This window comes from Carcharodon carcharias, chromosome 13, assembly GCF_017639515.1.
Source record: "Carcharodon carcharias isolate sCarCar2 chromosome 13, sCarCar2.pri, whole genome shotgun sequence".
In the NCBI taxonomy this organism is placed as follows: domain Eukaryota; kingdom Metazoa; phylum Chordata; class Chondrichthyes; order Lamniformes; family Lamnidae; genus Carcharodon; species Carcharodon carcharias.
Window position 1 is genome coordinate 107,087,136 of NC_054479.1, and position 26,926 is coordinate 107,114,061.

The following is a 26,926-nucleotide window of genomic DNA, read 5'->3' on the forward strand; positions in this document are numbered from 1 at the left end:
AGTTTAAATTAACTTGAGTATTAAAATTAGATTTCAAGTCACTTATAAAATACTCCCAGATAAGGACATGTAACAAGGATTTAATATTATGCAATAAGAATTAATTTCATCACTGCATAAGCCAAAGCCTAAACTGATACAATTCCACTTTATCCATGTCATTAAATGTGATTTCAAGTTAGTTCTTTAGGAATTTTAACAGGCATTAATTAGTACAATGATGTGCCATTTTTGAAGTCTGACTACTTAAAAGGTTAGTGGTTGACTTTGAAAGCTGTCAAACTAAACATCCTCCCACTTCCATAGCTGCTGCAAACAAAGGGTGCTTACTAGGCATTGTACAACATACATAACCCAATTAAAAAAAATTAGTTCATGGAAAGCAGGCATTGCTGCCTCAACCATCATTTTTTGCCCATCCCTAATTGCCCTTGAGAAGGTGGTGGTGAGCCACTTTCTTGAACCCCAGAGTGCAGTTAGGGAGGGAGTTTCAGAATTTTGACCTAGCAACAGTAAAGGAATGGCAACATAGCTCCAAGTCAGGATGGTGTGTGGCTTGGAGGGGAACTTGCAGGTGGTGGTGTTCCCTTGCATCTGCTGCCTTTGTCCTTCTAGGTGGTAGAGATCAGAGGTTTAGAAGGTGCTGTCGAAGAGGCCTCGGTGAGTTGTTGCAGTGCACCTTGTAGATGGTACACGCTGCTGACACTGTGCATCAGTGGTGGAGGGAGTGGATGTTGGAGGTATATACATTTTAAATATAAGATTTTAATCTTATCACATGTTTGTGGTTCATTATTGGTTAAACACAACTAAATTTCATTTTGCAAGTTTACATTGAGATTTAAAATTAGATTTAAAGTCAATTATAATATATTCTCATATAACGTCATGCAACAAGGATTTATTACTATGCAAAGTTTTGGTTTGACTCACGCTACAAGTTACATGACAGTACTGTAAGCAGCTGAATGCTATCTCTACATTAATTGAAAGAGATGTGAAATGCAAGAAACGCAAGTAGGTCATTCAGCACCTGCAAACAAAACACGGTCAAAAGCTTTGAGTGCAAGATACTTGCTCAGAACCCTTAAATCTGAAAAATTAACCCATATTTTCCCTTGACTGAATAACCTGCGGCATGTTTTTGGCTTTAGATTACAGTATTTGCAAGGTTTTAATTTTAATACCAAATCATCATGGTTTAGTTTCAACTTGCTAATTTTGTCAAATCAATATCTTCCTAACACAACAACTTAAAAGAAAATGCTTTTCCTCAAGTAGGGGATGGGCTATTATACAAAAATATACATTGCACAAATTGAAAAAAACTGCAGTAATTTAGTGAGGCTACAAGACTGTGGCCATTTTGTATTGCTATGCCAGTAGCATTAAGTGGAAAATCCAATAAATCTATACCTGGTCACTGTTGTTTGTATGCCTGATAAGATGCCTCAGGAAACTGAGTCTTGAACACTTGCGGACTAAAATAAGGTCAATGGTTCCATCAGCCAAGTGTGCTGCTGGTGAAAGACCCTTGGGAGACTTTGGGCACGCACAACTCATATTTGCTGAATTTATGGCCAGGAACTTTCCTTTGATCACTTTCCACTGTTCTTGCTCTTCTAAAATAAGAAAAACAAGTGTTAACATAAACCAGCGAAGGCCAGATCACAACCTTTACACTTGCGCCTGTACCAATTAAGTTATTTTTCATTTTACAGCCTGGACAATAAGGGATATCATGCCATTAAACAAAGAGAACATCAAAACTAGAAATGATCATGTCCTCAATAAAGGGTCATACATATCAGTGCCACTGATTGAAATTAGGAGAGCAGTAACTGTATAAATTCTCACAGCTAGTACAGTGGTTCTCAAACTGGGGTCCAAAGACTTTTCAGGGAGTCTGTGAAATAAGTGAATGAGGAGCAACCAGAGATGTCATGCAGCAATTGGATGAAAATCAGTCATTTGCAGCAGATTCACGAGCCTGTGGGTAATTGCTGATAATCATGAGTCAACTAGTGATTGGCCATTGCTTCTACTAGCGCTTCCTCAACTCCATCGCTGTATTTGCAAAGGACTATTTCAAATGCTCAAGGATGTGCTTCAACATGATCCTTATCCGATCACTGCACAACATTTCACCAATGAAAAATTTGGGATCCATTTCTTGAAACTTGTTTTTTCAATAAAACTTATCCTGTGCTCATGAGTGGTGACAAAAACAAGGTACGGTTACAGCAGCTGTGACAGTGCTTTTACATATAGATCAGTTAAAAAAGTTAGCTTGGGCCTTTAGGCTTGTCTGGATTTATACCACATGCTGAGAGTTTAAATTGGTGTCCTGCATCAGTGTATATTGGTATAAAATAAAGTCAGCTGCTGCTGATCATTTGTAAAGCGAAGAACAGTTGGCCTTCTATGAGACAACTTTGAAGCCTTGGCTAAGGGTAAGTGCTAGCTTCATGAGTTATGGTATTACAGATCCTGTCTGGAATAGAAGAATGATTTACCAGTGCCATTGTTAAACATCATATTAGGCAGGCAGACCCATCTCACTGATACCTGTAAAGTAAATGTTTTCTTAAAAGCATTATTCAAACATTCTTTACCTGCAGTACTTTCATTTTGAGTATTGCATATCCTAATTTAGATGGGGCTTCCATGATTAATAATCCATTTGAAAAGTGGTCCTTCAACGACAAGTGTTTCAGAACCACTGATCTACTTAGTACAGAACTTTAAAGCCAACTGTTGTATTCCAACTACAATCTACTGGAATAAAAACAGAAAATTCTGGAAAAACTCAGCAGGTCTGGCAGCATCTGTACAGAAAGAAACAGAGTTAACATTTCAGGCTCATATGACTCTTCCTCAGAGCTGAAGTAGAAATGTGATGGATTTTACATGTTTAAGAGGGGGTGGAGTAGGTGAAGCAAAACAGGTGGTCAAGGATAGGTGAGAGCTAAGGAGAAACTTGACAAAGATGTCATGGATACAGGAAAAGGGAATGTTAATGACAGTGTTAAAGACTAAAGAAGGTGCTGATGGTGGCATAAAAGGTAATAGAGCAGAATGTTTTAATAGCAGAACAAGAGTCAATGCTTTGTGACAGATAGTCTTGTGGCCCTGTTTTTAATGGGGGAGAGGAAGATTGGGGAAAAAGATAAAATTAAAAAAAACATTACTTATTTAAAAATTGGACTAAAAAAAAGAGCGAAGATGGAGGAGTTCATGGTCTGAAGCTATTGAACTCAATGTTAAGTCTGGAAGGCTGTAAAGTGCCTAATCGTAAGATGATATGCTGTTCCTCCAGTTTGCGTTGGGCTTCACTGGAACATTGCAGCAGGCCAAGGACAGACAAGTGAGCATGAGAGCAAGATGGTGTGTTGGCAAGCAACAGGAAAGTCTTGGTCATGCTTGTGGACTGAGCGAAGGTGTTCTGCAAAGCAATCACCCAGAGGGGGTCACATTGGGAGCAGCGAATTCAGTAGACCAAAATGAAGCAGGGGCAAGTGAAATGCGGCTTCATCTAAAAGGAGTGTTTGGGGCCTTGGGTGAGGAGGAGGAAGTAAAGGAGATGTTGCGCCTTCTGCGATTGTATGACAAGGTGCTTTGGGAAGGGGATGAGGAGTTGGGGGTGATGGAGGAGCAGACCAGGGTGTCACGGAAGTAACGGTCCCTATGGAATGCTGATGATTGTTGGGGGGGGGGGGGGAGACGACGGACATGTGTTTGGTGGTAGCGGCATCATGCTGGAGTCGACACAAATGACAGAGGATGATCTTTTGAATGTGGAGACTGGTGGGGTGAAAAGTGAAGACAAGGGGGACCGTATCATGATTCTGGTAGGGAGGGGAAGGGTTGAGGGCAGAAGTGCAGGAGATGGGTTGGGCATGGGTTCTATCTGCAATCTACTGGAGGCCAGGTCAAACTTGGAATCTTGGATGGGAAGAGGAGCAGGGGAAGCCAGTGGGAAGAGGAGCTGGGGGAATCATTAAAATTTTTATTGCTAATTATATAACCATTTACAGGAACAAAGCCTTTATCTGCCCTGCTTGTTTGTTGACTTACGCATGTGCTCATGACCCCTAACCTTTCACATGTAAAAATTCATGCAATTTGTGGGCAAATAAGCAAAGCTCTTGCACTAATGTTGCCTCCCGCTTTAAGAATAGTAATGGCAGGACCAGAGTGGGCTCCTTTGGAGCCCATTGAGGCACAACTCAACTTCCAGGTTTCGGCTTAAGGTAAGTTGCCCTATGTTGCATCGCCATTGTGTCCCTTAATAGTGGTGAACCTCTCAGCTGTCTCCGCTATTGAGAAAGGAAAATTAAGGCCATTGCTTACATTTTACCAAATTGTGAATGAAATATTAAGTTTCACACATAAGTGTTAGAAATGTCCAAGGCTCAAGATCCTTATGGAATTATAAGCTTCACAGTTTGTAACATATCAAATTGCTTTAACCAACTCAAGTAAAATGAATTAATTACAGTAACATGTCATTTTAACTTCAACTGATAAAGCAGAAACTTCCAGCAGCAAAGCATTTTGTGCAAAAACCTACCCTATCGACCCAAAATTACTGGCGCAACTGGGGATTCACACCAAGCCATAAAGAACAAAGGCTGCAGTTATAGAGTGCTTCAAATTTTAAAAATATAGAAAAAAGTCACTTATACTCATTAAACACTTCCACTCATCACTTTCAAGTTTGGCATTAACAACTGGCATCAATATTTTTCCAATACATTACATACACTAGAAACAAGATCTTTAAGTACATGGATAGGCATGTTAAATAATTCATCAGACCATAAGCATTTCAGATCTTACCATCAACAAATTTGAATGTCCTTTCTTCTGGTGATATTCTCAATTGTTGTCCACTGTATTTGCAGATTTGACACCTGAAACAAGGAATATCCAGTATTTTGATCAAACAGTAAAAGTAACCAAAGATTATTCACCAAGTCTGAAGCAAACATCAATAGCAAGTTCTACTGAATACAGATTGACCTGGATTTTGTGGTAGACATAATGCTGAGGGTCTTAGTTAGGGAATTGGACAGCAATGAATGGCTTTCGTACATGGAGTTAAGTGAGGAAAACAGGAAATTGCTGTCTGAGCTTTGATAATCCATATTTTGCCAAGAAACATGATATTACATACATGGAATTGTGTGAAGTTGCTGTAGTTACCCACTAAACACACTAGGAAAAGTTAGGACTTGCCATTCAAGGGTAAGTGAATTTTGGAAAGGATATACAAATCTTAATACTACCAAACAATAGCTCTGGTGTTGAAAAGTTTTTCTAAAAATGTGGGATCACATCCCTTCAGGTTTTAACTCTTGGGGAGTTATAAATATTTTAATTTTGTTTTTTTTTCTTCCTCTCTAATCTCTCTCAATCCTGTCTTTCTTTCTTTCTGTCTTCATTTTGCTTTCTGCACATCATTTGATATTATTTGAACTGGCAATTCCTGGTTTAGACTGTTTGTGCCTGTGAGTGTGGTGTCTGCGATGTGCGTGTCACGAAGAATTCTTTGGCCTGATTGCTTAGCAATACAAGTTGCCTGCCCTGTTCGCACATGTCCCAGATCTATTGTGGAGGGTGCTGTCATTTTGACACTGATATCTGCAAGTCGCAGCAAAAAAGCTTACAAAGTTTATGGACAAATGCAATTAACTATAAGCACCATTCACTAATTGCAAAATCCAGGTCAATAATATGTACTTACTGCTGGCATCAGAAGATCACTTATCGTTAGAAACATTGAACTAACATGTACATAATATCTTGATTTGATAATGCAATTATTTTTTCAATCATTAATGCATATTAATGATTTTATTAAGTATGTAGTTTTGTTTAATATAGTAAATCATTGTTTTAATTGCAATTATTAATATTTTTGTTCAACTATATAAGCCTCCTAACAGGTTTGTTAGTTTTTACAATATGAATCATGAACAGAAGCACAGAAAAGTGATCAAACTTCATCAAAATAAATGTGCAATAATACCCATCATCACTGATTCAGGATGGATTAGAATATGCAATGTCAGAGTACTTACCCAGCTGTACATGGACTTGGATCTCTTGGACTGCCAGGTGTTTCAGTTGCTGGTAAAAAAGAAATTGCTCCCTCATAGCAGTGGTGTGAAAGGAAGGTCTTGAAACCTATATACAAAAAACAGGAGACACTCGTGAAAGATAGGATTTTGAGTTATTGGTTAATTGTACCTTTGTAAGTCAAATTTCACTTTGCTCCACAGATGGTGGGCTTTTATAATGATGATGACAAAAACAACAATAACTTGCGTTTATATAGTGCCCTCAACATAGCAAAGCAATTTATCAAACAAAATTTGACGAGGCCATGTGAAGGGTAGGTGATCAAAAGCTTGGGTCAAAGAGCTAGGTTTTAAGAAGTGCCTTAATGGAGAAGAGAGATGTAGAGAGGCAAAGAGGCTTAGGAAGGGAAACCTAGCGCTTAGGGTCTAGGCTGCTAGATAGTGAAGAGAATCAGTGGTGTGCAAGAGGCCAGAATTGGAGGAGCAGAGGCCAGACAGGATTTAAGGCCTGGAGTAGGTTATAGAGGTTGGAAAGGATGAGGCCATGGAAGAACTTTCAAAGGTGGAAGAGAATTTTTAGATTAAGACATTGCTCGACCAGGAGCACAGGGATGGTGGGTGAACGGGACTTGGTGCAAGTTAGAATATAGGCACCAAAGTTTACGGAGAATGCAAGATGATAGGGTGGGCAGAAGAGGTTTAGAATAGTTGAACTTAGAGGTAGAAAACACGGATGAGGTTTTCGGCAGATGAGGTGAGACAGCAGATTGAGTGATGTTAACTCTAATAGATAATATATAAAAGGCGTAAAAGTGTTGGAGGCAGTTCAGAACAGGTTTACTAGATTGATACCTGGCATGAGCAGGTTGTCTGATGAGGATAGGTTGGATAGGCTGGACTTGTTTCCACTGGAGTTTAGAAGACTGAGGGATGACTTGATTGAAGTATATAAGATCCTGAATGGACTTGACAAGGTGGATGGGGAAAGGATGTTTCTTCTTGTGGGGTGAGTCCAGAACTAAGGAGCACTGTTTTAAAATTAGTGGTCACCCATGTAAAACAGAGATGAAGAGAAATTTTTTCTGAGAGTTGCGCAACTTTGGAACTCTGCCTCAGAAGGCAGTGGAAGAGGGGTTACTGAATATTTTTAAGGCAGAGATGGATAGATTCTTGGTAGGCAAGGGAATGAAAGGTTATCGGGGGTAGATGGGAAAATAGAACTCAAAACACAAACACATCAGCCATGATCTTATCGAATGGTGGAGCAGACTCAAGGAGCTGAATGGCCTACTTCTGCTCCTATTTCATATGTTCATATGTTTGTCAGAGTCTATTATTCTAGAGGCAAACAACAGGACAAAGGGCACCTCAGTCACTAAGGGAATTTATGAAAAGAGAAGGGCACATTTGTGGTATTCCTTTCAGAGTTCACAATTACACAATTTGCATAACTGGGCAAGAACAATACAGTCATCTCAAATGTATATTAAAATATTAAAATTACCAGAAAAATCATATCTCGATGGACCCATCCAACGGTTCTTTTCACTGTCGATCAGGGTATCACCATAAAATCCATATCCCAATAGAGATACTGAATACTTCAAAAATGTGTTTTTATGATGAACTGAACTAACGTCGATGGGTTGAGAGTCACCTGAACAAAAAAAGAAAATAACAGTAATGCAACAATTATCTCTGAAAAAAGTTACACAATGGTCTTGTCTCCAAAAGATTAGGTAAAGAATAATTACGTTCAAGTTAAATGTTGATATGTCTATACGATTAATATGGTTTTACGTCCCGATAAATCAGAAAATTAATCTTCATTGCCAAAGGTCATCAGGGAGAAAATTTTGACTGCGGGCTAATGGGTAATATAGGGCTGCAAGGTAGGAGAGATCGAAAGTGATGGGGGAGGGGGGCGGAGAGTGGGGGAATAAAGCCAAGTGCTTCCCCAGTTGAGGTCTAATGCCATCCTGCTCATTAAATACAAGAAACAGATCAGCAAGGCATATGGGTAGAGTGTAAACAGTAAATGACATAAAAGCTCTGTACTCAAATGCATGCAGTGTGAAAGACTTAAAAAAAAAAAGCAAGAACCACCAACCAGTTTAAAGGGTCTGTTACAGAAACCTGGCTATGTATTCAGTTTTGGGCACCACATCTCAGGAAGGATATATTGGTATTAGAAGTACTATTGCACAGATTTAGAATGATACTGGAGGTCCTGAGGTCAATTAGAGGTTAATCAGTTCACGGAAATTTGCAGATTGTCAGGTGCTTGTAAAGTTTCAATTCCAGATCTGATGAAACCAGTAAGAGATGACAAGCTGCCTTTTGAAAAAATAATTATGTTAGATAATATTCAGTTTTTAATTACTATTGGGGGGAATTCTGACAACTACTGGCTGAACTATTCATTGACATATATTTTAAAAATTAGCTTTATTAAAATGCCGTCATTAGCAGATTGGCTTTAATCCATATAATGTTAAGTAGAACAATTTTTGAAAAATCTAGGCCATTGACTCAAGAAGCCTTTAAAATGCAAGTATTTTCGACCATTACTATCTGGCAACTTAAAATTTTGAGCCCAATAAAACTTTTAAAAATTAGAACTATAATTCAAGCTGTAATCCAAGGTACACATGAAAAGATCCTTGTTGAGGCAATAACTTACAATTTTCTATCACCCCTCACAATACTTCAGAGAAAAGACAAACCCCAAAACTAGGTAGACCCAGAGCAAATAGCACTCGGTCATTCTGAGGAAAATGAACTAGTATAGATAAGGTAGTTAAAAAGTTGCCCCATGTTTTCTGGGTAGACAAGTTTTCAAATTACATTAAAGAGTCAAGATACCAACCTAGAATAATGTGCAAGGCAGACGTCATTGGATCATTTGCTCCAACTGTTGCATAGCATATGCAGTCGGTTGAACCTAGAAGAGAAGTAATTTTGCTTGCAGGTTTATTTGCCATTTCTTATATTTTCTTGCAACAGCAAAATTCTTGGTGACAGCAGGTTAAATGCATCAGGCAGCTAATGTTCGCTTCCATTAAAGAGGTTGATTACTCCAGGATTACTCTAAAGGATTTGAGAACCTTGACAGTCATGTATGTGGTAATTATGGCTGCACTTCCACAATTTTCCAGCCATTAAAATTAAAAGGCAGAAAATTATGGGTACCCTGTGCACAATGTCCCAATTACATAATGGAAGACAGGGTTTTTTGCCAGTGTTCAAAATAAAGTGGAAACATTGACCTTTCTACATCTGTAGCTTGCACAATTTTTTTTTAAATACATATTTCGGCACTGGCACGTTGCCTACTAGATGACACTGAAATTATCATGTTAAATGACCATGCCAGCCAGCCTTGAAAATTGAAGTGGGGAGGGGAGGGGAAAGGGGATGGAAGTGAAAAGATAAACACGGTGCAATAGATTACTTGTAATATTTTTTACAAAGGAGAATAAACTGCTATTTTACTGAGGATTTGCTTAGAAATTGAGTTTTGTACTTTTCAGTTCAACATATAGCATCTGCAGCCCTTCACCTAACTTGCAAGGCAAAATGAAAAAGTACAGTTAAAAAAAAACATTTTTCACAATGCTGTCAAGCATCACCTAAAGTTATGAAGTACAGTTCTTCAGATATAAGTTCACGAGACAGCCTAGGCCCATGCAAAATTATGATCTTGGAAATGTTTAGCCAGTTTTTATTCTAAAAAAGAACTGTAATATTTCTACATGTGTAGTAAACATTATCCCACAAACATGTAACTTCTTACTCAAGTCACAATGCAAAGTGACTCGCTTAGCTGCATTATTTGCATCTTCACACTTATTTATTCAAAGTCCAAAATGGATCACAATGCATAATGCAGTAAAAATTCCCCTCAGAAAAAAAACTGTTAAAGATGCAGTAGGTGTTGAAATTTGACTCAAGCTTTATCCCAGAAACAGTGAATTATAACCTGGATTTCACTTTTCCAAAAGTGAGTACAGATAAAACAAGTCTGCATGTTGAGACATAGAAGCACAAAACTGACAGAAGTTGTTTCTTTAATGCAACTATGAGAGAAATGGGGTTAGAAAGCTTACATAAGCAGTCAGACACTTGTTGGTCACAATATGCCGCGCATATGGGTTAAAAATCCATTACAAATGAGCAGAAAAAGATCAATGGAGCCCCAAATGACTTGAGTGTAATTAAAAAAGGGATTTGCATAAAAGCACAAATTATCAAGTGAGGAATAACACTCAATTTTTCACACGATCTAGATATAATTTCATATGTTTAGAATCCTAGTTCTCAAATTTAACTGAGAGGCTTAATTAACTTATGACATTTTTGAAAATGACAAGTTAACTTGTAGGCGTTTACTCTCAAGTTAATGAACGTGTAGCAATAGTCCACTAAGATCGATGACTTGTGTCCCATCCAGAAGAGAGGAAGGAAAATATATATCTACATCACCCTAGCTACTTTATAAAATTATTTTATTTTAAAAATGGACAAAGGCTTCACCCTGAAATGCCTGGCTAGCCATGACTCATATCAGAGGAATTTCTAACCTTCAGAAACCAGCAGGGACCTTATTAGCTTTAAAGAGGTGCTAATGCCCCCTGTGATTGCAGAAAATCAAATTCCAAAGAAATGCACCAACACCCTTTACATTTCTAAGGCAGAGCTGTGGCCAATGAAGACACTTTGTCTGCAAAGACAAAGGGGGCTCTGATTGTTCTATTAAACCTCTCGCAAAGCTGGAAAAATACATCCTTCGTCCAAATCCCAGAAGAAGTGGGAGGTATGCCACGTCCCCTAAGCTGCTAGAATCTGTAAATATTAGCGTGTGGAACTGAACTCAGGCAGCCTACCATTTTTCTACCCCACAGGTAGAAGCAGAAAGAGCTCCGTCCAAGTAAATTGCCTAAACTACACTGTGAACTACTGAAACATCCGAACTCCTGTATGTGGGCCTCCAAGACTAATTCAATTCTACATACCGTCTTCCATTAGTGAAGTCTTTGCTTCTGGAAAGATAGATCACCCTGCAACAGTTTCAGCCTGTTAACCACTAAAGGAATACACCATTGGACTTTTGATTCTGGACTCACATGAAACTATAACTCTTACTTTTATCGTGGTCTTGCCATGCACCCCCTTCTTCCCCATATCCCTCTTTTATTGTATGAGTGCGAAAATGGGCAGATGTTCTGAAGCCCCTTCCCACATTTGGGGTGTGTGTAAAATAAACCAACTCCCTTATTTTACGTTATCTTGAGTTTGCTGTGGGGTTATTAATGGAGGATTGGATTACTCCAAACTGAAGGGTTGGGGAAACTATGCCACCACTTACAAAGCGGGGAATCAGAGATCAAAAACACCTTTCTGTTTACGGATGGGTAGTCGGAGGAGAAAACAGGGCTGCTTAAATCAATCCCCCTCCTGTCCATAACATTTGATACGAGAACATATTGCAGACACAGGAAACCTAATTTTACTTCCAGCATCAGGTGTAATAAAATCAGCCCCTCTTTTCCCAGCCACTATCTGCGTGTTGTTAGGAAATAGAGATAGTTTGAGAGAGTTATATATGTATTTGGGTGCGTTAGGAATATGGTGTATTTTTAAGTATAAGTTTAATCTGTTGTTATGGCACAGCGGATGGTAAATGCCGACCTGCTCAAATCCCATAGGGAAACTTGAAACAGCTGCCATGACTATTTTGCAATTTGTATTTTATTTCAAGATGCGTGCCTTGAATTCAGAAGTAATAAGTGCACTGAGACTTGGAAGTTTTTTTACAAAACTAAACATTTATTAATAAAAGAAAAGATTTTAAGCACATATATAGGTCTACAAATTACTACTATAATAACTCGTAAATCTCCTAATTAATCTGACTCCCAGTTACACCTCCATTAAGGCAACAGTAAAATAAAATAGATTTCAACTGAGATAAAAACAAAAAACTGCGGATGCTGGAAATCCAAAACAAAAACAGAATTACCTGGAAAATCTCAGCAGGTCTGGCAGCAGTGGAGGAGAGGAAAAGAATTGACGTTTCGAGTCCTCATGACCCTTCAACAGAACTGAGTGAATATTAGGAGAGGGTGAAATATAAGCTGGTTTAAGGTGGGGGGGCGGTGGGTGCTTGTAGGGACAAGCAAGCAGCGATAGGAGCAGATAATCAAAAGATGTCACAGGCGAAGGAACAAAGAGGTGTTGAAGGTGGTGATATTATCTAAACAAATGTGCCTTCCAGACTGAATATTGAATTCAACAACTTTAGATCTTGAACTCCCTCCTCCATCCCCACCCCCTTTTCATTCCTTCCCCCTTCCTTTTGTTTTTTCCAATAATTTATATAGATTTTTCTTTTCCCACTTATTTCCATTATTTTTAAATCTATATCTTTTATGCCCTGTTAGCCTTTCCACCCCACCCCCACTAGAGCTGTACCTTGAGTGTACTGCCATCCATTCTTAATCACCACCTTCAACACCTTTGTTCTTCTGTCTGTGACATCTTTTGATTATCTGCTCCTATCACTGCTTGCTTGTTCCTACAACCACCACACCCCACCCCCAACTTCTTCCCCCCCACCACCTTAAACCAGCTTATATTTCACCCCTCTCCTAATATTCACTCAGTTCTGTTGAAGGGTCATGAGGACTCAAAACATCAACTCTTCTTCTCCGCCGATGCTGCCAGAGCTGCTGAGTTTTTCCAGGTAATTCAGTTTTTGTTTTAGATTTCAACAGACCCAGGCAAAGCACACAATATCCTGGACAGTGATATTCAGAGTGTTTTCTTAGCTTCAGTTCCGGTTCCTGCAGACAACAGCTTGATGCATAGAGGCTGGAGTCTTTTCACATTTTTTAGATCTTAGAATTCCTTATCACTTACACATAACCTCATCTACTTTAAACGCATTTTTCCCTTTTTAATGTAAATTTCATTGTTCCAGTACGTCTTTGCAACTTTACTTTCCTCAGAATATAAATCTTTCATAGTACTCATTATCAGAAATCTTTGGGCAAAATAAACAGTGTGTTTGGCTTGGCTTCTTATGGCTAGATGTAACATCTTATCATCTCTTTAGAATTCAAACTAACCTAATTTATCGAAAAATGCAAATGTTCCTCAAATAATAAAACTTCAGCCATGTTTATGTATTCAGCAGTTCAATCCTAGTTTCCCTTTTGATAACTCAAAATACTCTGCCAGTTAGCTACAATTCAATTAAATCCACCCCTCCCCCCATCCCCATACACACGCTCACACAGAGAAACTAATCCAAACCCCACTATTAACCTACCTTTATAATAAACCTCAATAATATTATGAAAATTCTTATATTTTCATGACACTATTTTGTGGCTTAAAATGATTAAACCTGGGATCTTGTTTCATTTGAGTGAAAACAGCAGGTGCAAGGTTTTGTGTCTGCATTCTAATGAGATTTTACAACTCTTGAAGTTAAAACAAACAAGTTTAAAAAAACAACTGTGCTGTTGCCTAGCAATGGGAATCAAGAAGGGGACCCAAAGAGCAAGGGAAAACTAGAAAAGCAGTTTCAGTTCAGTTGGAAGCCAGGATTTGAGAGAGGCTGGACAGCAGAGGGACAGACTACAAGACCCAAGTTAAAGTTGAAGCCAGCTGCCAGGAGAAGCTGGACACAGAAGGAACTGCAGAAGCACGTCCCAGTGAATAAGAAATAAAGTCCCCAAATCCAGGGGAATGGAACAGGAAAGGTCCCAAGAGGACAGTCTAGTCAAAGGGCAAGGACAGGAATCTCTAAAAGGTCCTGTTCTGTGGAAGAGAAATTAAAGAGCAGAAAGGAAGGCTCCAAATTTAAAGGGAGAAAGCTGCAGTACACAGATTTAAAGCAATATAGCCGTGCGAGAAGCTGGAAGATCCAAGGGGGCAGGTGAAGATCTGTAATTCTTTACTATGGGCATGTGAAGCAGTGGTACTGTTGGCATGGCTGAGTCAGAAAGAGTGCGTGCATGTGGAAGAAAGATTGACTGCACAAGGCGATCCAAGGGAGAGGGACATCGGCACAAGCGTTCAAAACCCTGGAGGTGGACCCTTGTGGAAGGCATCTGAGAGAAAGCGCCGTTCAGGACAAGATTCAAAAGCAAGTTCTTGGACAGTGGAGATTGGAAGCCCTTGTGTGAAAGACAGAGTTCAGTGAGACAGGTTGTCTTAAAATGTCACAAGCATCTGAGGGAAGTTGAGGAGAGATCCATAGCATTTGTTTGGGGTGGCACCTGTCACTTGGTTTCAGAGTGTGGTGTGGCTGACTTGGTTTCCATGGACTGTGTACTTACTGTGAATATTAGAGTATAAGATGGATTTTGTAACTTGTGTTATCCTCACAAATCTGTATGTATCAGTAAAAGCATAGTGGGAGTATTGTAATATAGTTCATTTTTTCTTGTTTAATAAATGTTTTATTCTTTTGTTAAAAGTTCATCAGCTGACTCCTGTGACTCTGTTCAGTAGCCACTCTCCACATACCTAAACATAAAATAAGTTGGATATATCAAGCTGGGTTCCACCCTGAGAGCTGGCTTATCCAGTGGAAGCATCAGCTGGGATCATAACAGTATTCATAAAATATACAGTGAATATGACTGACCACTTCGAAGAGAACAAATGGTCTTATCCAACAGATTATTTCTGCCAATGGTTAGGTATATTTGAAGTAGAGCAAACTTTGAGACTTTTAACGTTGAGAGCTTATAACTGTTTAATAATGATGTGTCAAGCTGAATCTTTAAATAATATTTTGTTTACTGAGAGTTTATTACAAATCTGCATTTCAAATTTAAAAGATGCATTCAATACACCATAGAGTTTCAATAAATACTTAAATGACTAGAAACTATCATTGCATGTGAAAATTGTTGTGCTGAGATCAAAATAAAACTAAGCAAAAAACTGCAGTTGCTGAATGCTAACCTGGAAAAAAAAACTTGAGATTCTCTTCTATTGAACAGAGAATACACAAAAAATGATTCCAATTCAGTTTCTTGACACTAGCTTAAAAGTACCAAAGCAGTGGCCATTAACTATCTGGAATTTTGATCATAAAATATCTCAGCCAATTTAAGGCTGATAGTAACTTCCCTGATGATGGATGCACAAACGAAGCTTACATTGATGCAATAACATTTCACACTGATGCTAAACTTGTCGAGCATAAGCTTCCCAAAGATAAATTGAGTCAAGGTCTGAACAGACTCCAATGCAAAGTAGAACAAAGCTATTTTCTCTACCCAGTCCCACTCTCCTTCATTTTGGCATTAGATCAGCCTCTGACTACAGGTTCAGGCTCCATTTACACGAAAGAGCAGCACTGATGCAAAACTGAACTGTTTTCTATTAAACAGCATCATAGCTGTAGTGTGAATGTACTTCAAAATAAGGTAAACTGTATTTTTGAAAGCATTTCTTCACCTCCCACATTGGTGAGAGGTAAAATGAATGGTTTTCCTTATTGTCTAATTCACTTTTCCAGCAATAATTGAGATGCCCATTTCTACCTGAAACACTAAAGGACCTATAACCGGAAAATAAAGCTGACAGCCTTTTCAGTTTATGAAAAAATGCTGAATATAATCAAATAAAGAATATCTGTTTTTACCCATTTCCAACTGTTGAGTTCTCCTGATATGCATCAACTTTATTAATTTTAGAAACAATTTCTACAAGTTACAATGCACACCTCTAATTTGGACACAATCCAAGAAACCTGACTGTTGCTGAGAAAACCAGAGCAGCCACCTAGAAATGGTGTTATATTTGGTGCAGAATGGGAAAATGATGTGGTACAAATATTTTCAAAGAGACATAGTTCCTTATTTTCTATTGTTTATGGTTTGGATTACTTTGCAGCTAGTGAAGGATAAAAACAAGGAAGTTAAATTTTTATCTTGAAATTTACCAGTGCAGATTAAGTAATTATTTTCTGCAAGTAGATTTTAAAACAAGTGGAAGCATCCGACATGTGTTTTGTATTTCACATCTAAAGAATATTTTGACCTTTCAGGCTTCCTTTGTTTTCGAAGAAATATATTTCTCACCTGCTGGGATAATTCCAATCCTCAAATCACATGGAATTAATTCGGCACTGGGATCATTTTCATCAATACTCGAATTCTTCTGTGTCCGACTAATCAGACCATGCATTACCTCACTGAACATCCCATCTCCGCCAACAGAAACAATCCTGCCAACAATATGTAAAAATATGCAAAAACACATCAATACTTGGGTCAAAATTTGATCAATATGGCAAATACATTACAAATTCTTCGCATTTTATCATGCTGTAATACTTAAATTCAACACTATTTTCAAAAATCCTACAATCTTAAGTTTCACAAGTAATTAAAAGTAGAATGGCTAAGGTTCTGCAAAATGCTGGTAAGCTAGTGCACATGAAATTTAAACACTTGGGAATAGAATAAATGAAAATATGAGAAGGTGGATAAAAAAATCAACAGGAAAAAGCAAAGTGTTAAGTTTTAAACATTTGGAAAACAGATACATTCAGCATACATATCAGTTCTGAGGTATTCACAATATACTAGTTTCCAACATATCATTTGTCAAGGGAGCTTGTTCATAATAATTCATGAATACAAAAAATTTGGTTAAATATTTTAAAATTATGCAGGTATTTGAATAGCAGTTCTTTGAACGCAAAGTAAAGGCATTAAGAATGAAACAAGAGAAAAATACAAAACAGCAACATAAAACACACAAAATATTATGGGACAAAGGTTATGATCCATTATCTAGCCATTCACAATGCATCTGGACACATCTTTTGTTTCTTTACTTTACCCAGGAACCACTCCCTTTTGTTTTTGCACCATGAAACTTTTATTATTTAATCTCTCCTGCCCTCCACCCTATAACAGGCCTTGCTTTTTGGTTTTCATCCCCCCGCACCACCCAGTCCTTTCAACTCCACAAAACCTATCAGATTTCTAATCATCCTCAGTTCTGAAGGGTCATCAGCCTGAAAAGTTAACTGTCTCTCTCCTCACAGGTGCTGCCTGACCTGCTCAGTATTTCTAGCATTTTCTATTTTTATTTGAGATTTCCAGCAAACATAGCATTTCATTTTTGTCAAAAGCATTGCTGTCATTCTCTGCCTATCTTGTCTTCAAATGTAATTTGTCTTTATTTCATCAAGTACATTTATATATTAAAAAAGAAATCTCAGCTACACTAGTTAACAAACAGGATGCCATTCTTCCCATACAAGAATTTACAGTGGCTGTCCTTAGTGAGAGAGCCACTTTATCAAGTTGCCTATATTTTGACAATACTGAACACGAGTTCACTCACCTCCCCTAAAGTAAACTGCACCAGTTTTAAAATAAACTCCATAATATAGGATATACAGCACAGAAACAGGTCATTCAGCCTAGCTATTATGCTGGTGTTTCGGTTCCATCCTTGCCTCCACCGATCTTTTCTCATCTACGTTGATTTCCTTCTCCCTTACACTTATCCAGTTTCCCCTTAAATGTATCTATACTACTTGCTTCAACCACTTTCTGTGGCAGGGAGTTCTACATTCTCATCACTGAGTTAAGAGGTTTGTTCTGAATTCCCTTCATGACTCCTTGGTGACTATCCTTTTTGATGGCCTCTAGTTATGCTCTTCTCCACAAATGGAAACTTTATCTCTGTATTCACGGGATCAAAACTTTTCATAACTTTAAAGACCTCTATTAGTCATTCCTCAGCTTTCTGTTTACAATTAAGAGAAAAGAGACCCAGCCTGTCAATTCTTTGCTGATTTATATGCCCATAAATTTCTGGTTTCATTTTTGCAAATCTTCTCTGCACTCACTCCAGTGCCTCTACATCATTTTTATAATATGGCAATCAGAGGTGCAGGCAGTACTCCAAGTTTAGTCTAATCAAGGTTCAATACAGGTTTGGCATAACTTGGCTACTTTTCATTTCTATCCCATTAGAAAAAAAGCCTGGTGCTTGGTTGGCTTTTTTATGGCCTTGTTAACTTGTGGAGTAATTTTTAGTGTTTGAAGTATTTGTAACTCTTTCGAGTACAAACACGTTTCCATCTGTTCCTATTCAGATGAAGTTACATTGTTTCATAGTTTGCCATTGTGAGATGTGAACTCTTGATCTTGGGGTTACAAGCCCAGTACCATAACCACTTGGCTATTTAGGCCAAGCTTTGAAGTATTTGTACTCATAGATCCCTCTAGCCCATCTAGATTTGCACCTTCAAAGTAATAAGTGACTTGCCTATTCTTCCTATCAAAATGTATTACCTCACATTTATGTTTATTAAACATCATTTGCCAATTATTTGCCCATTTTGCAAGTTTATTAATGCTCTCCAGTCATTTGCTGCAGCTCTCGTCAGGATTAGTTATCCCCTCCCTCCAATATGGCACCAGCAGCAAATTTGGAAATTGTTATTCATTCCAAAGTCCAAATCATTAATGTAAATTGTGAACAGCAGTGGTCCCAAAACTGATTCTTGTGGAACACCACTTCCCACCTTCTGCCACTTTGAATAAATACTCTTCACTCCCATTCTCTGTTTTCTGTTTTGAAGCTAGCGAGCAATCCAATTTTACCACTTGATTCTACATGATTCCATTCTCTGAGGTACCTTATTGAAGATCTTTTGAAAATCCAGTTAAATTATATCTACTGCATTACTGTTGTCTACTCTGTTACCCTGCTCAAAAAATTCAGTAAAGATGTTAAGCAAGATTTTCCCTTTTGAAATACATGCTAATTATAATATTTCTTGTTTCTAGAGTTGAGCCCTTAATTGGCATTTGAAGACATACCAGTGAACCACAAACCAAACCATATTACTGAAGGAACAATTTACAAAGGGTCAGGTGAGGGGTTTGGAGAAATGGCAACTTTACAAACAAGTTATTCATCTGCTTTCTGAAATTAAAACTAAAATGTGAGTTCAAGTGATATCACTCCTGTAAGGGTGTTTCACACTTCAAGAAGTTACCAATATTGTGCTTCCATAAAACGCAGACTTCCAAGAAATAAGTCAAAAACATGGAATAAACTGAATATTTGCCCAGTCCCAACATTACATTAATTTTAGACACAAGGTGAACTGAACGTATATTGCTGTGTTTTTGTTACCAATTTACAATGAATAATTACAAAAACATTCTAGCATTTAAAACACAATGTAATATGATCACCAATGTATGCATAGGTATACATCAAAGCTCACTATGAACTGGCTTTAAAAATTGAATATAGAATAAAAACTTGAATGGAACTTTCAGGTTTTGTTAGTTCTTTAAAATCAAAGGTCACATTTATTAAATCTATATTAACAATATGCAGTTTTTGTCTGTTCACACGCTGTTGGTTAGTGGGTTGGTGGGTTGATTTAGTGGGTGAAACCTGGTGCACAAAGGGTGAATGGAGGACAGGAGTGTGGACATGTGGCTGCCAATGGCTTGCAGCAGCAGCAGTTTGTAGATGGGGGTGGTAGTCAGTATCATGGGAAGGGGAGAGAAGAAATGCATGGATGGCAAGGAATAGAGGGTGGGAATGGCACAGGGAAAAAGGGTAAGATGAGAGATTGGATGGGGATATGATGAAAGGAATAGATTAGGTATGGCATGAGAGGGATGGCATGGGAAGAAAGCAGATTTAAAGTACTATTGCAAAAAGAAATACTAATTTCGCTGCAAATGTTTTGTGGGTCGCTGTTAGTATAAGTGATAAAGTTAGTATTTGTTTTGGCCAATAAATCCTTAAACAGTTGATCAAATTGGAATAACACTGTCCATGATAAACACTTACCCATCGTACTTCTCCAGATCAGCTTCTAACAAATGATCCCTGGCATGATTAGCACGTTCAGTTACTGGAGAAATTAACAGAAAACAGATCTCAGACACCCTCAAATAGGTCTCAGTTTACAATCAAGATAAACAGGGTTTCATCAACAATTGCTTTGGCACAAATTATTACACTGACTTCCCAATTAACAGGTCAACAATATAGGTCCCATAATGCAAACATAATAACCTAAGATCAGAAAAGATTGATGCAATGATCAGAAGGTCATTGATGAAGCAGCTGACAATAGTCCTGCAGCTAAGATGACTGACCTCCAATAAGCATTCCTTTTCCTTTTTGCCAAGGATGGCTCCAGCCCCTGGAACTTTCCCCTTCGACCCCAGTGACTTGAGTTTCACTGGGAGTCCTTGGTTACAACAGTCCAATCGATCATTCCTTTTCATCAGTGAGCAGCTTGTGGACACACCTATTAGGTGTCCGCAGCTCACCAGTTCAACATTAATGGTGCCAATGTTGAATGCACCACAGCCAATTCAATCAAAGATAGGAGTGCTCTAATCTTGAAGCCGTATTGTCAAAAACTTAGATATTAAAAAATTAAATCTGATTTATATCTTAACTATGTTATTTAGTTCCCTGGTCTAATCTGATCTCTCTTCTCCACACAAAAATTCTTTGATAGATTTTCTAAGCACACTTGGGAGAACGTTACTGAGAAGTTCATCACACTATATAACAGTGATTTGACCTTTGAAGCATTCAATTCATTCACCCTGATAAGTCTGCAAATCTGCATTATATTGAAGCACAAAACAGATATCTTAATATTTATTCTGTGCATATAACCATGTATCGTCTCACTGTGTTATTACTCATACCCATCACGTAGAATATGGAACGTTCATTGCTATTTTTATGGACTGTTGCTTTAGACAAACCCAATCTACTTCAGAAGAATATAATTAGAATGACATGTGGGCAAATAGGTCACAAAGTTATAAGGCAACCCTGTAATAATCCATTCAAGAGCTGTCTATATGTGCCTACTAAAAGACAATTATATTTTTGAAAGCACACAAGATGAACTGCGAAGGAGATGTATGTAAAATTAGTTTAAATTATGGTATTATCCAACCATTACTTCCAGCAGTACATTTTGCTATATTTTTAAAGGGTGCATAGGCTTTAGACACTAAGGGAGCAAAATTTGGATCTGATGTGCCACTGGACATGATGCTACAGAAACCAGAGACACGAAGTGAATTGTGCAGTATCTTCAGCCACTAAAGAGGGCAGCATCCCAAGCTGGCAAGGCACTTGCTTGGACCACCTTGCTTGTGCTGGAAGCCTCTCAACAAACACTGTCATGCACTAAACATTGCTATTGGCTGATTTGACACTCACTTACAAACTTGGACCACGCAGGTCCATTCAATGTATTTGCTCATCACTCACCAAACAACATGCTTTCAGCTGCAAGAAGATTCCAGCAGTAGCATTATTTAAGGATCAGGCACCCAACTTGTAGAGAAGGTAATTTACAATAACTTCTGGTATTGCAAAGTGGTGAGTTTCTAGATCTGGTAGCAAGTGTTGCTGCATTCTCACAGGGAAGGCAAAGGATTTGGTGATCTGTCCACACAAAGACTACAGCAGGCATGGGGGCTGCAGCTGCAGTGCCACTGGGTCTGCAGCACGACATGCGAGACAAGGCTGCAGAAAGAGCAAGCTCTGCACAATGCCCTCTGGCAAGTTGGAGATGTTCTTCTCCATCCTCCAGTGACAGAAGTTTGTCCAGCAGGTCAACAATTTCATCCAGCATCTTGGTATACATCCTGAGTGTACTCCTGTGCCCCATTAAAGTCCTCATCTGAACTCCCTGCAAAACCAGTCTGATAGCTCACCCTCCAGGGAGTTGGTACACAAATTATCCTTCCCCTCGGCCTGGTTGCAGTTCACTCGTGTCCAGTGACTCACCACATGCAAATCCCAACTTTCAAATGGACTCCAAAGTACATACGGTGGCAATATCTGAGCTGGTGATGGCGCCAGATCAACTGATTGGGTCTCTTCGTCAGTGCTAGCTGTGGTGGGCAAGTGGCAGTTCTTGGGTGTCTGAGGGCACCAAGTCAGAAAAAGAAAGGTTGGGGTAAGGGAGGGGGATGGGTGGAAAGCAAAAGGTCCAAGATCTCACCATCTGCAACCTGCTCATCATGCCAGATAACAGGATGCGGGTGAGCTGGAAGTTGAGAAGGGGCATAAGAGAGTGAAATCCTATCATCGTCAATGTTCTTAATGACACCAGGTGACATAGGTGCTGCCGCAGCTGGCCCCATGTTGCACAGCACCATCTCTTTTACAAGTCAGAGGAGATTCTGTAATGGGTAAACTTGTCCTGCCAGAAAGAGGGAAGAATGTCAGTGATTGTGCTGTCCTTTCGGCAATATGACTACCATAGCTGAATAGATGGATCTATGTGGAAACACAAGAAGCTTGACATCACTGTATATGAAGGTGTATGAATACTAGGCTCGAGTCCTCCGTGCCAGGGACTGTTAGTAGGTGAGTGACTGGGACGTGGTGCACTGAGCAGCATAGAGGATTAGCAGAACACTGTGTAAGAGATGTCACGTGAAGTTGAATTCACTGACCATCACCCATGAGGTCAGATCTTGTGATACTGCTATAATGTCCATGGGGCCAGATTCCAAGAATTGACCTCCTGGCCACCTTATGCAGGTAGTCCTCGAGGATCTTCTGGTCCCCTGTGAAAAAATAGCACTCTCCCTCTGTCCACCAACATCACAAAGGCCTCCGGTGCCTCATCCATGAATCTGGGAGTCTTCTCTCTACCCTGGTGTTTTATATTTCTTGCTTAGAATTGCAGTATGAACATTGAGCAGCAGCCTCCTTCAGTGATTCAGCCCAGCTCCCCTTTAAGAGAAACAGGCTGCCTTTAAGAGGAGTGGGTTGTCTGTGCCATGCGTTCACTGCGAATGCTGCTCAGGCCCCCGACAAGCATTCAGGCATCCAGCAACATGGACCCCCACCAAGTTTGTGTGCTGCCTGTCTTAACAGTAATGGTGATGGGCAGGTCACTAATTGCGTACCTAAAAAATGCTAAATCCTCAGTTTTTCCAAATAAAGCATAATGCACACTACAAAAGGGCATTTGATCCTGCTTTAATGAATCGAATTTCAGGATCACCAACATGAACAAGGTTAAAATTTGACAACAAGCAAAACTGATTTTTTTTACTACTCTACAAGATTAATAAATACTGAACCGTCTAATCCTCTAGTAGTTGTTTTGTTAATCTTACTTTGACTTGACTTACATAACTGTTCAATACACAACTGATTCCTCCAATCCTGAACCGTGGCTCCACTTCAATACATCGACACAAGGCTCTACACGTGCAGTAATACAGAGTATGCAAGCGTGTGTAACCTGTACAGCCTGTCTGCACAATTCACATTTACGTGCTAATGCAGTCCAGAGAGCCATGAAGTATCCATAGGGTGACTGCAATTTGTGTACTACTTTGTGATGTGAATTTGGGATGCTGTAGTACATCCCATGTCACAATGGAACCAACACAAGTTCACCACACAACCAGGTCACCACTCTGTGCAAGTCTTGATGCTGCACAGGAAAACTCAACAGCTTTTTCTACCCCACAAATGCACATTGTTACAGTTCAGCTTTAGTTCAAAAGTTGTTTTCTAAAAGGGTAAGACTAGAACAAAATCAGACAGGCATTTTCTGCAGTGATGTGATAACTAGATCAGCAGCTTTCCACACAGATTTACAATGCAACTTTAACAAGTTGAACAAGTGCCAGGCCTGTCAGTACAAGACTACTAGATCTCATTTTCCACTTATACAAACCCTGTTATTGTGATGACTCAGTGAGCTGTACCATGAACTGGAAGACAATAGTTTAAATGACATCATTAGCGAAATTGGTATAAATGTTTCCATAGATAGGAAAGGCACCAATTAAATGCCAAGAAATGTATCCAATTACACGAATTTTATCAAAAAATTTGCAAATTATTCATCTTTACTTCTACCTCAGATCACACTTCAGAACTGAGAGATAACTGACGGGATGCTGACAAAAAGCTAGAAAATTAACTCAAAGCCAGCTGAATAATAGTGCTGATGGAATTCAGAAAACTGATCATGGCAAATGAACAGATGAAATGAACCAGGACAGGGGCAAGATGATAGATATCCAACCAGATCTAAAGGTTTTTGCATTAAAATTTACAGAAGCCCCAACTCAACGTGTTATCTTGCTTCCTTCATTTGGCATCCACAGAAAGGACATTCACCCCTAACAAAGAGACAAAGGAAATAGCCTTGCTCCTTTCATCTGTAATAGCACCTGGATTTAATACAGATACATCAAATTGCAAATCCTGATTTGTGGGTAAATCTGAACAATATTTGCAGCTTTACGAGGATTGCTCTAAATGGTCAATTTCCTATTAGGAAACTGGAATGAAATTATATTTCACGAACCATTTTGCTACTCTGTTTCAAGAAATGACATAGTAAATTTTAATCAACTATTTATAGGAGGAATCTATTATTCACCTCGAAGAAAATAACCTGAAACCTGCTAGGAAATTCAGCTTTTGGCTATCTTCCACCATGTTAAAGCAACGATTTGGTCTTTCTTCTCCATAGGCAAGATTCCCCACCACCCGAAGAGTTGATGGGCAACCCATTCCCGGCGATCAATCAGCCCCACAGCCATTTAACATTCATTAACTGGAGACTGGACTTCCGCCCCTCACAGGCAGAAGTCGCGGGTCGGAGAGCTGCCACTCAGATTGATCAACACCATCCCCAGATTCAAGTTCAAGAGTCCAGAAGCAGATAAGTGTGGAAGGTATCCGAACTGGGAAGGGAGGTGAGGCCATGTGGGAGAAGGGGGGGATCTTACTGGAGAGGCTAGGGGGAGCAGCACCCACTGGGTGGGTGGGGGCAGTCTCCAATGTGGAAAGGAAGCCATTGAGGAAGCAGCTGCCTTTTCCACTCTAATAGGATTAACAACATGAAGTTATTGAAAAATTGTATTTTTCAATGTAATTTACTGGGACCTTGAAACCACAACAGATAACCATTGCATCAACAGTATTTGGAAGGCAAACCATGTTTTGAAGGAACAGGCTAGTTGACAACATTTAACCTTAAACTATTTAGAACAGATATTTTCAGCTCAGTCATTAATTTTTGGGCGCACAGTGCTAAAAAGGGTATTCCTTCACACTTGCTTGTTTGTTGTGAATGACTAAACAGCACACCAAAAAGTCTCATTCCTGATTTTTCTTCTAATTTTATAAAAAATTTGTGCAACCGAAACCTATATAAACAATAATAATTCGATTTACTGAATTATATTGTAGGCATGTTATTAATTTCCTCACATGGAATTGCAATTCACCCTATCGTGGACCTAGATTTAAGCTTCTACCTTTCTATAACAATCATTTGAACTATAAACGTTCTTCAACCTGTTCAATCTGCAGTTTCTGATGTCTACTTTTTGAACAAATGTCCCCTTACACTATACCTGAAAGTGAGAATTTGCAAACTTCAAGTTAGGCATTCAAAAAGGTGTGTGGCTATAAGCCTCATATATTCAGAGAAATACATTTTCTTAAACTTCCTCCATACAAAATAATTTAACTTCAGGGACTGTTGCACTTAAATTTGCTGAAAACTTGTGCCACTGGACATATTTACAGCATATATCTCTATTATGGTGCAGGAATTCCAGGCAATTATGATGTGAATTACATCTGCCATTAAACATGCCACAACATTAGATGCGAGGACTGTTGATTGCTGCAAAGACCTTTACCAAAAATGTTGGATAGCTACTTTCCACAGCTCTACATCCCCCTTAAAATCAGTGGCTGGGTCAAATTTGCTGAATTAATGCCTCTGACTGCCAGAGTCAATTTGGCCATTACTTGGTCTATTTACTTACATTGGAAATGGGGGACTCAACCATTGAAGCATTCAGTTGATCAGTGTGTTTTTACAGTTTGGATGAAATTTCTACCAAAAGAAAAATTCCCAGTGTTCAAAACATTGAAGGAGAGTTATACTTAAATGAAGCTATTTGGGAACAATCTGATTATACATTGAGAGATTGTACAGTTTTATTTAAAAACAAAACTCCAGTAATGGAAAATACAAGGACTTCCTGATGATGTTCAGTGCAGGTTACTGGAATTTCCTTTCATGCTTTTTCAAAAAGGGAAATATAAATAAGCTTTGCAAATACATTTAATTTTTGTTAGAAGTGTTATTTTTAAATAATTGAACGAGAGCATTTGGCCATTAAAGCATCTGGTGTGACAACAAAACTTGGAGTCAAATGGGAGCGAAATATGCCAGATGATATGGAGGTACAAGCTCCGTGCACACGAAAGGGGTTAAAAAGTTTAAACATTTTCTAACAAAACAGTTTCACCTTCATGCCATAACCTGATTTAAAAGAACTTAGTGACAAGACAGGAATTCAGCAGAAATGCTATCCTGGTATGAGGATTCACAATGAGAGGCCCTTGTTTGCCAACCAATTCCTTTTGTACCATGCCAATTATACGCAACAAGATTTAATTTCAAGAGAAGAAAATATTTACTCAAAAAGTTTTAACAAATGAAAATAGGATATATGCACAAATTGTTTAACTCTTACTTTTATGGAAACATTAAATAACGTTATATTCAGCATCAGACAACGACGGACACGTATCAGACATTGGCTGCACAGCTCCTGATCTGCTGTTATGTTAACAGCAGTGTATTCTTATTCATTTACCAGCAAATTGTGTAGTGAATTCACTGTTGGGAGATCAGGACACAGTCCACTTTATGGTGTTTGCCCCCAATAGCACCACTGCAAATTAACTCCAGGCCATTATTCTCTCACTCTTCTGCACCTTTC

At 38.8% G+C, this 26,926-nt stretch overlaps 1 protein-coding gene across 3 annotated transcripts in view; it reads right to left on the reverse strand.

Moving 5' to 3' along the window:
• Nucleotides 1-26,926, reverse strand: part of cerk (ceramide kinase) — a 69,453-nt gene that overhangs the window by 10,952 nt on the left and 31,575 nt on the right. For all 3 annotated transcript variants that reach the window (XM_041203535.1, XM_041203536.1, XM_041203534.1), the window contains 7 exons: nt 19,953-20,016; nt 16,193-16,338; nt 8,956-9,030; nt 7,591-7,743; nt 6,087-6,192; nt 4,843-4,916; nt 1,417-1,622 (listed from right to left, as the gene is read on the reverse strand). In XM_041203535.1, coding sequence (XP_041059469.1) covers nt 1,417-1,622; nt 4,843-4,916; nt 6,087-6,192; nt 7,591-7,743; nt 8,956-9,030; nt 16,193-16,338; nt 19,953-20,016 — 824 coding nt within the window. The remainder of the gene's footprint in view (nt 1-1,416; nt 1,623-4,842; nt 4,917-6,086; nt 6,193-7,590; nt 7,744-8,955; nt 9,031-16,192; nt 16,339-19,952; nt 20,017-26,926) is intronic.